At 38.6% G+C, this 12274-nt stretch overlaps 1 protein-coding gene across 1 annotated transcript in view; it reads left to right on the top strand.

Annotated features, from left to right (window-relative positions):
* The window catches only part of DHX9 (DExH-box helicase 9), a 48065-nt gene extending 37863 nt beyond the window's left edge, over nt 1-10202 (top strand). The window contains exons 21-28 of the mRNA XM_014866715.3: nt 1037-1197; nt 2020-2131; nt 2964-3125; nt 3240-3367; nt 5384-5613; nt 5780-5895; nt 6506-6706; nt 9552-10202. Coding sequence (XP_014722201.1) covers nt 1037-1197; nt 2020-2131; nt 2964-3125; nt 3240-3367; nt 5384-5613; nt 5780-5895; nt 6506-6706; nt 9552-9945 — 1504 coding nt within the window. The 3' untranslated portion in view covers nt 9946-10202. The remainder of the gene's footprint in view (nt 1-1036; nt 1198-2019; nt 2132-2963; nt 3126-3239; nt 3368-5383; nt 5614-5779; nt 5896-6505; nt 6707-9551) is intronic.
* Nucleotides 10203-12274: the final 2072 nt, after the last annotated feature.

Below are 12274 nucleotides of genomic sequence, written 5' to 3'. Positions count from 1 at the left end.
TTGGAAGATATACCTAGTTCTTTTTAAAAGTTAGATTGTCCCTTGAACTGAAGAAACAACTAACTCTTAACGTCTTAGAGTAAAACCACCTGGTAATTAGTAATGGCATGAATAGACCTAAAGAAGGGATTTTTGTTTTTTTCTCTGTAGGGTGAGGAATAGATATGCTATATGCATTTATGTAAACCTGATTTCAGTTCATCTAAGTCCTGCCAGCAGTGTTGGAACCACCTGTAAATGGTTCCCATGAATCTTCATCATAAATAATTTGTAGGGAATAAGTCTGAATTAGAAATGTACAGACCTGGATTTTAATGCTACTTGTGCCTGATATATTGCATACCCTTAAACATTTACACTCTTTGGGCCTATTTCCCCATTCTATAAAATGAGAGTAAGTTACTTAATCTTTCTGTGTCTGTTTCTTCAGTTGAAAAAGGAAAATAATGTAATACCTCATGCATAGGATTAGTTGAAGAACTAAATGAGTTAATAGTGTAAAATACTGAAAACAGTGCTTAACATGTAAGTGCTCAGTAAATGTTAGCTATTATCATTGTTGATGTTAATTTATTATAACTTTTCTTGTTAAAATTGTAAAGGGTTAGATGATCTGTAAGGTCCTTTCCAGTTGCACTAAATTTATATGGACCAGGAAGGGTGGGGGGGGGGTAGTGGGGAAATGTTAGTATTAGCCCATATCTCTCACAGAAGGTCTCGCTACCGTTTTTGACCCATGTTTGTCATCAGGCAGGACCTCAAGCACCCATAGGTGGGAGTAAGAAAATGAGGATTGTGCATAATTTTTTTCATCTTCTTTCATTCAGCTGAAAATGCCATTAAGCTATAAGTGTAAAGTCGTAAGCCAATACTGAACCAGTTAGAGAGTCTTTGTGGTAAATATAAAATGTTCTTTGATGATTGTAAAAGGATGAAGGATAGGCAACTATATCTATCTGATTCTTTCTCTGCAAAGATTTTATTAAACAAACGTGTACACAGGGGACAATGGTTATTTATGCTTGTTTCCTCTTAGACTGGAAACCCACATGACACCAGAGATGTTCCGAACACCATTGCATGAAATTGCTTTGAGCATAAAACTTCTGCGTCTGGGAGCAATTGGCCAATTCCTGGCCAAGGCAATTGAACCTCCACCTTTGGATGCTGTGATTGAAGCAGAGCACACTCTTAGAGGTACCCACAAATACAGACCTACCTAACACATGTTAATTATACCATCTGTCTTGTCCTGGCATGTAACACTTAACAAATGAATCAAGAAGACGATACAGTCCACAGGGCTGTGATAATAAGGCTTCCAAAGTTGCCTTATGTACTAGTATGGTCAGTATTATCAAATGAACAATATGAGGTAAGAAAGTGGTAACGTGAGTCTTACTTCGGAAAGAAATGGAGAAAAGGCAGGATGTCATCCCTTAACCAACATATAATGATCAGAACATGAATTACTCATGGTCCCCATGGTATTTTGTGTTCATGTCTTAGAACATCTATCTATGTTTTCTAGTCACACTTACTATAGAAGCAGTGTAGTTCAGTAGGAAGAATAAGGGCGTTGGAGCCGGGGGATCTGAATTTGAGTTTTGAATCTAGTACTCATCTGCTAGATGAACTTGAGACTTTTGTTCTTCAGATTTCATTTCCTTCTCTCTCAAAATTATCAGTAGATAGTCTGAGACTTACGAGCACATAGGTACTTATGCTGCCGTTATAGTTATTACTGTATTTATAGACTTCTCATTGACCCTCTTTAGCTTTACAACATGCGGGGCCTAATTCTGGTACCTTCTTGTTATTAGGTGCTCCAGGATTTGGCTTTTTTCTATTTTTAAGAGAATTGTTGGCTGTGGGCATGATGCTGGCAGTTGGCTTGACAAATAATGAAAACTTAAGTATATGATTGTAACCTTAATCTATAAAGAAATGTTTTATCTTTGCCTAGGTTAAAGGGTTGTTTGTTACTGTTTCTGCTCACAAAGAAATATCTCCCCATAGAGCTTGATGCGTTAGATGCCAATGATGAGTTGACTCCTCTGGGACGAATCCTGGCGAAACTCCCCATTGAGCCTCGTCTTGGCAAAATGATGATAATGGGGTGTATTTTCTAGTAAGTGCTTTGTTTTATTGCTGGTAGTTAAATGGTAGAACAATTTGACAAATCTTATCCCACGCCCCACAAAAACAGGATGGGCTCAGATAGAAGAAAAAATTAAATATTCTTAAGTAGAGAAGTGGCATACTTTAGATACTGAGAAAAAGTATGAACCAGTAGATGAACACTAGGCCCAACTTGTTGAGGGAAGAGCACAGATTTCTCAAAAGAGAAGTATAGTTCCTCTTAGGAGGTTAAGTAGTTGTCCTTGAACGAGAAGTAGCATTAGGAAAACAGGTGTATCTTATTAGAAAGTTTTGAAAATTAAGACATTTGGTAAGATGGGAAAGAGAATAGGGAAAGAAAAATATAAATTTTGATCATAATTTATGGTAAATGTTCATCCGTTAATATAAGAACTCATTTTTTCCCTTTCTCCTTTTGGAGAGAGCAGCGGTAAAATTCTTTGTTAAGCCAATTTCAGTGCTGATAAAGCAGGATCATAGCCGATAAAGACTGACCCACAGTTGACAATCCTGCTTGAGCTGCTGGAACAAGAATGTGATCTAGGGGGCTGGCCCAGTAATGTAGTGGTTAAGTTCTCATGCTCTGCCTCAGCAGCCCAGGGTTCACTGGTTTGGGATCCTGGGTGCGGACCTACACACAGCTGTGGTGGCATCCCACGTGGAAGAACTAGAAGGACATAGGATATACAACTATGTACTGGGGCTTTGGGGAGAGAGAAAGAAAGGAGGAAGCTGGGCAAGAGATGTTAGCTCAGGGCCAGTCTTCCTCACCCAAAAAGAAGAGAAAGAAAGAAAAAAGATGTGATCTGTCTGTGTTTCAGTGTGGGAGATGCTGTCTGTACTATCTCTGCTGCCACCTGCTTTCCAGAGCCTTTCATCAGTGAAGGAAAGCGACTGGGCTATGTGCATCGAAATTTTGCTGGAAACAGATTTTCTGATCATGTGGCCCTTTTATCAGTATTCCAAGCTTGGGATGATGCTAGGTATGAGCTTGAAAGAGGAGAGTTGTAAAATTTGGGTGAACTGTCTCTAGTTGCTAATCTCTATCTAGTTCTCTGGGTTTTGAGAATGACTCTCAGCATACCTGTTTGTTTTAGAATGGGTGGAGAAGAAGCAGAGATACGTTTTTGTGAGCACAAAAGACTCAATATGGCTACACTAAGAATGACCTGGGAAGCCAAAGTTCAGCTCAAAGAGATTCTCATTAATTCTGGATTTCCAGAAGGTAAAACTCTCACATTCTTAAGACATATCTGAAGTGACATTTATGTAGTACACACACATGCAGTGCAGTGTATTTTAGCTTTAAACTTTGGACCCTATGCCTTTTCTGTGTTCCCAGCTATTTCTTGGTTCTTTGAACTATGGTGCTAATCAGTTTTTCACATTAATTCAGTCTTTTAAAAAAGGAACCAAAGGTTATACTGAGATTGTACCATAGTACACAGATGATTACTAGATGTTTTAAGAATTGTGCTACTTTTGGGGAGGTTTTTTAAAAATCTCTTTTATCTTGTGAAGAGTACTGATCTAGCTTTTAGTGCTTTAGAATCAGGAGTATGTTGAATAACCTCAAATAGTGGTTTGTGAAGTGATTTATCAGTGTGCCCGTATATTCATTGTTAGATGTGAAGTAAACTCTATCCTGTTAAATTTTCAGTGGCTTTGATGTTTTGGTGTACGAGGACAGTTACAGAGGACTTCAACATGTGATGTAGAAATTGTAATCTAACTGCTCACTTCTTGTGTGTGGTTGAGCTATTGTACCAAGAGAGACCGAGTTATTTCCTAAAACATTGAGAGCTGGAACACATAACCAGAAATAGCTGTTTAGTTGAGAGATAGAAAGTAGTTGGACAGATGGCAAATTTTAAAGGGATATTATCTAAATACAGTAGTCCCCTCTTGTTCAAGGAGGATGCATTCCAAGACCCTCAGTGGATGCTTGAACCCTCTATATACTATGCTTTTTCCTATACATACATACCTATGGTAGAGCTTAATTTATAAGTGAAGCATAGTAAGAGATTAACAACGATAACTAATAATAAAATAGAACAATTATAACAATATACTGTAATAAAAGTTACCATAAATCTTAACAACCTCAACATATGATTTTCTTTCTTCGTTGAGTCAAGAACTTGTACCTGCTTCACTTAAAGGACACACTTTACAGCTTCTCTTTGCCATATCCGAATTGCCAGCATTGCTACTTTTGTGCTTCGAGGCCATTAAGTGAACTAAGGGTTACTTGAACACAAGCACTGCCATGTCTCAGCAATTCGTCTGATAACTGCAGTTGCTACTAAGTGACTAACAAGTGGGTAGTGTACACAGTGTGGACGAAGGGATGATTCACGTCTTGGGTTAGGACAGAGTGGAATGGCCTAAGAACAGTGTGCATTTTAAAACTTATGGATTGTTTATTTCTGGAATTTTCCATTTAGTATTTTTGGACTACTGCTGATCACAGGTAACTGAAACTGTAGAAAGCAAAATTGTTCGTATGGGGGGACTACTGTAGTTCTCATCTGTTGTAAATTGGCTAAATTAGTATATTTTTATCAAAATCAAAGGAAAAGGGCAGAACATTTTTTATATGATAGAATCTTCATGACAATCCTAAGATGCAGCTATTACTACTCCATTTTATAGAAGAGGAAAGTGACACAGAAGTTTAAATTACTTGTCCAGACTCGTTCCATTAGGAGGTTATAAGACTAGAATTCAGGTTTGTCTTAGAACAGAATATATTCACATTCCTAGCACTTAACCCTCATACTTTCCAAACTGTGATGAAGTACTCATAAAACAGTCTGAGTGAAAACATCAGCCCTCATTCCAGTGGGTTCCCTTTAGATCGGTACTCCATCTTCTCTAGAAGGAACAGCTGTTTAAGAACAGCAGATGGAATACTTAGACTGGCGGCGTGTTAGTCTCTTATTCTGAGAGTAGATGATTGAGAGATTTTTTCTTTTAAAGTAATCACTCCAAGCTTATCTTATGGTTGAGTCTATAAGAGATTATAGACATTTTAGTTTTCTTATTGTGGAAACTTAGCAGAATTTCTCCTTGAACTTAATCTGGGTACAAGAGTTCTGAGAAGAGAGGAAGTTAGGAAGATTATTTGAAAAAAGAGGGTGGAGGAGGAGTCAGTTCTCCTAATTCTCTTAGTTTATATGCAATGTGAGTAGCAGCCAGATATCTGATTTTTTTTTTACCCCATTCCTCTTAACAGATTGTTTGTTGACACAAGTGTTTACTAACACTGGACCAGATAATAATTTGGATGTTGTTATCTCTCTCCTGGCCTTTGGTGTATACCCAAATGTATGCTATCATAAGGAAAAGAGAAAGATTCTCACCACTGAAGGGCGTAATGCACTTATCCATAAGTCATCTGTTAATTGTCCTTTTAGCAGCCAAGACATGAAATACCCGTCTCCCTTCTTTGTATTTGGTGAAAAGGTAAGAAAAGATTAGTTTAGAAGTTTATTGAAAATCCAAATCATCTTAACTCATTAATGGGCGGTCGGAATATGAGTTTTAATTTTCAAAGCATAGTTCATTATGTGGCAGTTGACTGTCAGTTGGAATGTCACGTATTTCTCTTTGCCTCTTTCTCCATCTGCAGATTCGAACCCGGGCCATCTCTGCTAAAGGCATGACCTTAGTCACCCCATTGCAGCTGCTTCTCTTTGCATCCAAGAAAGTCCAATCTGATGGGCAGATTGTGCTTGTAGATGACTGGTATGCATTTTCAGATGTGAACTCCAGACTGAATTCTTAGAGTAGTATATCATGGTAGTGTGGTTCATGCTTAGTGGTAAGTCTTAAATCAGCTATACCAGTAGAAGCAAATGCATTGGGCCTTGGAACTGCATCTACCACCATGAATACTATACTAAGGAATTAGAATCTGGAGTTTGAGTACCTTTTTCATGTACTCTATACATTGGTTAGAGACTGGTGGTAAGTGTGTAGAAAGCACTTGGCAAAAAGGGAATACAGCTTAGTGAACAGTCATATTCCTGAAAACTTAAAAAACTCCAACAATCTGAGTCTCGTTTCATTTTTTGTAGGAGCCTGAGAGATCTGTATTGCTAACAGTATTTTGCTTGATAGATTTTGTGGTTTACAACTTGTGCCAATAGCTAGCAGTGAATTTTATGTAGTATAGATTATTGTTATTCTTCATACCTGTGTTTGCTTAAGTCTGAGGCTGTTACAGTAGTTGGAAGTATTGGTACTTGGTAAGAAGTTAAATTTATTTCATCACTTGCCATGTGTAAAATTGAGAGGTAATAGTCTTTTTCTGTGTGTACCCCCTCTCGTTTTTTATTGTTTTTCTCTATTTTAGGATCAAATTGCAAATATCTCATGAAGCTGCTGCTTGTGTCACTGCTCTCCGGGCAGCCATGGAGGCTCTGGTTGTTGAAGTAACCAAACAGCCTAATATCATCAGCCAGTTGGACCCTGTTAATGAGCGTATGCTGAACACAATCCGCCAGATCTCTAGGCCTTCAGCTGCTGGTATCAACCTTATGATCGGCACGACACGGTGAGTACCACAAGAACTTCTCTTGGAACCAAGCAGAGGACAGTAAGCTTATACTGGCCTAAAATTCCCATAGTTAGTTGGTAGAGGCCTTGTTATTTAAGTTAAAAATCTAGACAAACGCTGAATATGAAATTTAGTTCTGGTTAACACACTCATAAAAAAGGATGTTACTTGCTTTTGTCTCTGTTAATAATCTGTTACATCAGTGCATGTTACAGCTAGAAAGGGACCTTAAAAGTACATACAGAGTCCAGGGTGGGTCACATGACAGGAAAGTGACGGAGCCCAGACGGTCCTCTTTGCACAGTGCTGTTTTGCCATCTCTAAATAAAAAATGTTGATGAGGGGTAAGTTGCTGCTGCTTCAGATGAAAAGCTTCAGGGTTTATCTTAGGGAAATACAAGAATGTGGATACCTTAAAGCAAAGAAGTGTGAAATTTCTCTTAATTCTTAAAAAGTTTTCTTTGCTTTAGTTTTTTTCACCTTTTAAATTTCTCTTTGGCCACAATTTTTTATTTGGAAATATTTAACTGGGGAAAAGGCATAAGAATAGTACAGTGAGCATGCCATACAGTCTTTTAACTTAGGTTCAGCATTTGTCAGCATTTTGTGACACTTGCTTTTATATATATGACACACACCTACTTCTTTTGCTTAGTCATTTGTGATTAAGTTGCAGACATTATGACATTTACATCAATATACTTCATATATCTTTTAAGAATATACCTACAATTCCCTGATCATACTAAAAAAATTTAAGTGTTACAGTAACACTACCTAATACACAAATGTGTAAAACTTTTTATACTTACCTAAAAATGTTCTTGAATCTCTTCATCAAGGATCACTTATTGCATTTGGTTATAAACTGTTAGAATTGTGTTACACAGAACTGCTATGTGCTTTATGGATTCTGGTTTCCCATTTTGGCTATAACTGAGTTAATTGCTTTTTAAAATTTATTAACCAAACACATAGTACTTAGTGTGTGCCAGGCACCATGCAGGTGCTTTTCTGATATTAACTCATTTTGATGTTTGGTCTATCCCCTTTAATATAAATAAATAAACTAGATATAGAAAAGTTAAGACCCAGGGTCATAGAGTTAGTGAGTGGTAGAACTGGAGTCCAACTCAGGCGATATGACTCCCAAAACAGTGCTCTAATTATGATGCTACATTGTGCTCCTCCCAGCGGGTGAGGTGTGTAGAGGAATTATTGAGAAAAGGAGAATCTACAAAAACAAAGATAGAAGGTAATTATCCTAGGAAGATACAGATGCTGTGCTCATGGGTGTTGAGAAGAGGATAAGTTACTTTCGGCAGGAGGGATGGTGATCGAGGAGGCTTCACATATAATCTGCTCTGTGAAGGGCAAAAGTCCAGAAACTAGAAAGGATGAGATAAATACAAGAAAGATTTTAAGATGTATGAATATAATTATGGCCTGAATTACAGTAGGGAGAATTGAAATGGGGAGAAATAAATAGATGAGACAGGTTTGCATAGGAGGAATATACAGTTTGGAGTATGTTGAATTGGAGTAGTTGGTGAGACATCATGATTTCTGCACATTTTCTTTGTTTGCCACATGAAATAGATTTAGCTGTAAACGAATTACCAAAGACATTTTTCAAAAACATATTTGAGGGCCGGCCTGGTGGTGCAGCGGTTAAGTTCACACATTCCACTTCGGCGGCCTAGGGTTTGCCAATTCAGATCCTGGGTGTGGACACGGCACCACTTGGCAGGCAAGCCATGCTGTGGTGGGCCTCCCGCATATAACGTAGAGGAAGATGGGCACGGATATGAGCTCAGGGCCAGTCTTCCTCAGCAAAAAGAGGAGGATTGGCAGCAGATGTTAGCTCAGCGCTAATCATCCTCAAAAAAAAAAAATTTCAGAGTTAATGCAGGAAAATATTTGGTGATAAAGATCAAGTAATTTATTGCTAGCTCCAGGAGCCTCATTCTAATGTATTATTGCTTTGTTAGAATGCTTTATAGTTGAGCTCAGTGAAAGAGAGCTATCTTAAAGTTGTAAGAACTGTTGGGGAAGTGGGAGAATTCCTCTCTCTCCCCCGCCCCCCTTTTCCTTAAGGTTCTTATGACTGGTCAAATAATTAAAAAGGCAGGTTAGCAGGAGAAAATCAAACGAAGTTTAATAGCATGTATGCGTGGGAGAAACCCAGGAGAAGCTGAGTAACTCAGCCATCTGACTGAGGCTGCCTGTTTAAATATCTTCAGCTATAGACAAGGAGGATTTTGGGGGTAGTGACTTGGGATTTCAGAGGGAAGGGCAATTTACCTGGAGATGGAATGCAAATGTTTGTTAAATAGGTTTTGCTGGGCCAAAAAAATGTGTGTGTTGGTGTCTTTCTATCACACTTATTTTACATCATACTATAGCTGTCATATGTGATGAGCTCCTTCCTGGAATAGGCCTTCTGTGTTAAATTCTTTTAGACAGTTTGGAGGCGGGGGGAGGTTGATGCTCTTTCTGAGTCTTCTGAGCCCTTAGTGTTTTCAGCTCGAAATAAGCCCCATACCAGTGTGGCGCATCTTGGAGTGGCCTACCCTGAACCCCATTAGGACATACTGCCAAAATTTAAAATCTTTGAGAATGAATCAGAAAGAACGTAAGAAAAGCACGTGGTTCCATTTGATGCAAGCTCCTGTGTCTCTCTTGGAGTAGCAGATTTATTTCATTTCAGTTTGTATTTGTGCATTTGGCTTCATTCCGTTTATGCATTAAATTTTCAAATATGACTAAAGGTTTCTATTTTGTGACTAGTTGACCAGTATTAAGGAGGCTTTGCTAAAGTGGTGGTTTTATCTTTTCCTAGGTATGGAGATGGTCCTCGTCCTCCCAAGATGGCCCGATATGATAATGGAAGTGGATACAGAAGGGGAGGTTCTGGTTACGGCAGTGGTGGCTATGGCAGTGGAGGCTATGGCAGCAGAGGCTATGGAGGTGGCAGAGGCTATGGTGGAGGTGGAGGCTATGGTGGCAGCGGCTATGGTGGTGGCTCCAACTCCTATCGGGGAGGCTATGGTGGAGGTGGTGGTGGAGGCTACAGAGGAGGTTCCCTAGGTGGCTATGGAGGCAGCTCGGGAGGAGACTACAGAGGGTCTAGTGGAGGAGGCTACAGAGGTTCCGGGGGATTTCAGCGAGGAGGTGGCAGAGGGGGCTATGGGAGTGGCTACTTTGGACAAGGAAGAGGAGGTGGTGGCTATTAAAGCTTGGTTATGTCAGTGCCTATGCATAGAGAGTAAAAAAAAAAAATGCATGCTACCTATTTCCCCAAGTTGTTTATTTGCTGCCGATAAGTAAACCCGTTTTCCACCCATTCTGTGGTTCACTGTAGTTTAAGGAAACCAAGCGTATAGATACGTTAGTGATTTTGTTTATATTATGTAAAATATAATGACCTGTTATAAAAGTACCACAGTTTGTATTTTTTCTTTAAGAAGTAAAGATTTGCCTTTAAAATTAACTTGATATTTTCTTGAGTTTAGTTTAATACAGTAGGAAATGATGTTATTTTATTCAGCATTACACTAATTACAGTATTCAGTATTACACTGAATGCTGGCCATATAGTTAATTGTTGATCTTACATGTTAGAATAATTTTACAATGCCAATTATATGTTAGTTTTAAACATCAGAGGAAAAACTGTCCACTCTGTTTCAAAGTATGCCAAGTGCTATTATTTCTTGTAGTAGTCAGAATAAATCACCTCGGAATAGGATTGTTATTCTTACAGTAAATACTGGCCAGTACACAATGCACATGGACCTCTGCACCTGAATAAAATTTTTGACCTAGGGCTAAACATTTCGACTTTTTCTCAAGCTTTATCTTTGAAAAATCTAAGACCAAGGTCAGCATTCTCTTTTCTATGTTCGTTTCCAGTGTAAAAATTAATTTTTAGAAAATTAATTTTAATTAGAAGTTAATCCACAAAACTCTTGAATAAAGATTATATTTAGGCAAAGAATGAAGGTAAGTGAAGCTTTACTAGTGCAGAAAGTTTGGATATTTCACAAATAACTGTCTACATTAACATGTATTCCAAAGGATATTTGTTAAACTGGTTTATTTTAGTAGAGATGTTTATACATTTATAAAGCTTTACAGTTCCCAATGAATTTTCACATATTTCTCATTTGAGAAATAGCACAGTATAGTAGAGATTACAAAGGTTTTAGACTAGGCAGAACTGGGCTCATATCTTACTGCTGCTGTCTGACACATGGGTGATCTCGGGCAAGTTAGATTTTGTCTTAGTGTCCTTTTCAAAATCCGCTTCTCATTCCACATATGTCCTTCACCTCACCTTACTGTCACTAAGCTGGTGACTATCTATTTGGACTCTCAAATCTGTACCTCCAACTGACATTTCCATTCTGAGCATCAAACCATATAAACAAGCTGCTCACTGGGCATACATTTCTGCTTAGATATCCCACAGAAATAAAAATTCAGCACTTTGCAAACTGAAGAAAACCCCCAATTCACCCTATGCCCTGTAGTCTGTTCCCTGTTCACTTGTTTTGTTTGTTTTTTAATCACAGATAGAAGCTTTCAGCTACTTAATTGCCAGAGCTGTGTATGTTACCACATGTAGTCGGGTCACCTTCCAAAACATCTTTTAGTCGTGCTTTTATAAACCAATGGCCTCTGTTCTATTCAGACTCTCATTAACTTGGATGTACAGTGATGCAGCAGCCTCTTAACTGATCTTCCTGCCTGTGGTCCTGCCTGTCTGCAGTCCCTCCTCCACACTGCAGCTGGAATAAACATTCCCATACAAATCTAATACCACCATCACCCGCTCCTGGCTTAACCAGTGCTTCCTGTTGCCTTCAGGGTAAAGCTCAACTCCCTTCTTACCTCCTCACTCCCACAGCCATATGGAACTTCTGGCATCATTAGTGGACCATGCTTTCTCTTGCCCTTTGCACATGTCCTGAAAACTTCCATAAAAGGTGTTAGTACTTGGCTGGTACTCATTCTTCCAACAACTTCAACTAGAAATGAGATGTCAAATGATGGCTGCAAAAAGGCCAGAAGCGATGTGAACTTACATTCTCAAAATTTGAAAGAACCACTCAGATGTAGTTCTAATAATCTTTTGGTATTCAGCTAAAAACCTAAGGAAATCCCTATGGAGATTTCTAGAACTCTTTGTGCAGCTTCCTCCTCTTTGTACTGTCCCACAAGTTTTAGCTACCCTCTCCAAACTTCAATCTCTTTCTCTTCAACTCAGTGAGTCTGTGCTCTGCTTGGTTCTTTCTTCCTCTGCTATGATCCAGAAAGTGCCTCCACACAGAAGGAGTCATCTTAGGGCTCATCTCATCTCTTTCCCTTATTTTGGGGATCATAGTTCTGCATTGCCTGTTGTATGATATCTGAAAGCAGTTGATTCATATGCACATACACATAGCTACACAATATATATATGTAAACATATAATTATGTGAGTATGTGCATCTGTGTATATATTGGTTTTTTAAGATAGTTTGATTTTCTAGTTGTTTACATTGGAGGGACTCAAGTATC

Source organism: Equus asinus, chromosome 25, assembly GCF_041296235.1.
Source record: "Equus asinus isolate D_3611 breed Donkey chromosome 25, EquAss-T2T_v2, whole genome shotgun sequence".
NCBI lineage: Eukaryota > Metazoa > Chordata > Mammalia > Perissodactyla > Equidae > Equus > Equus asinus.
This window is presented reverse-complemented; position numbering and strand designations above follow the sequence as displayed.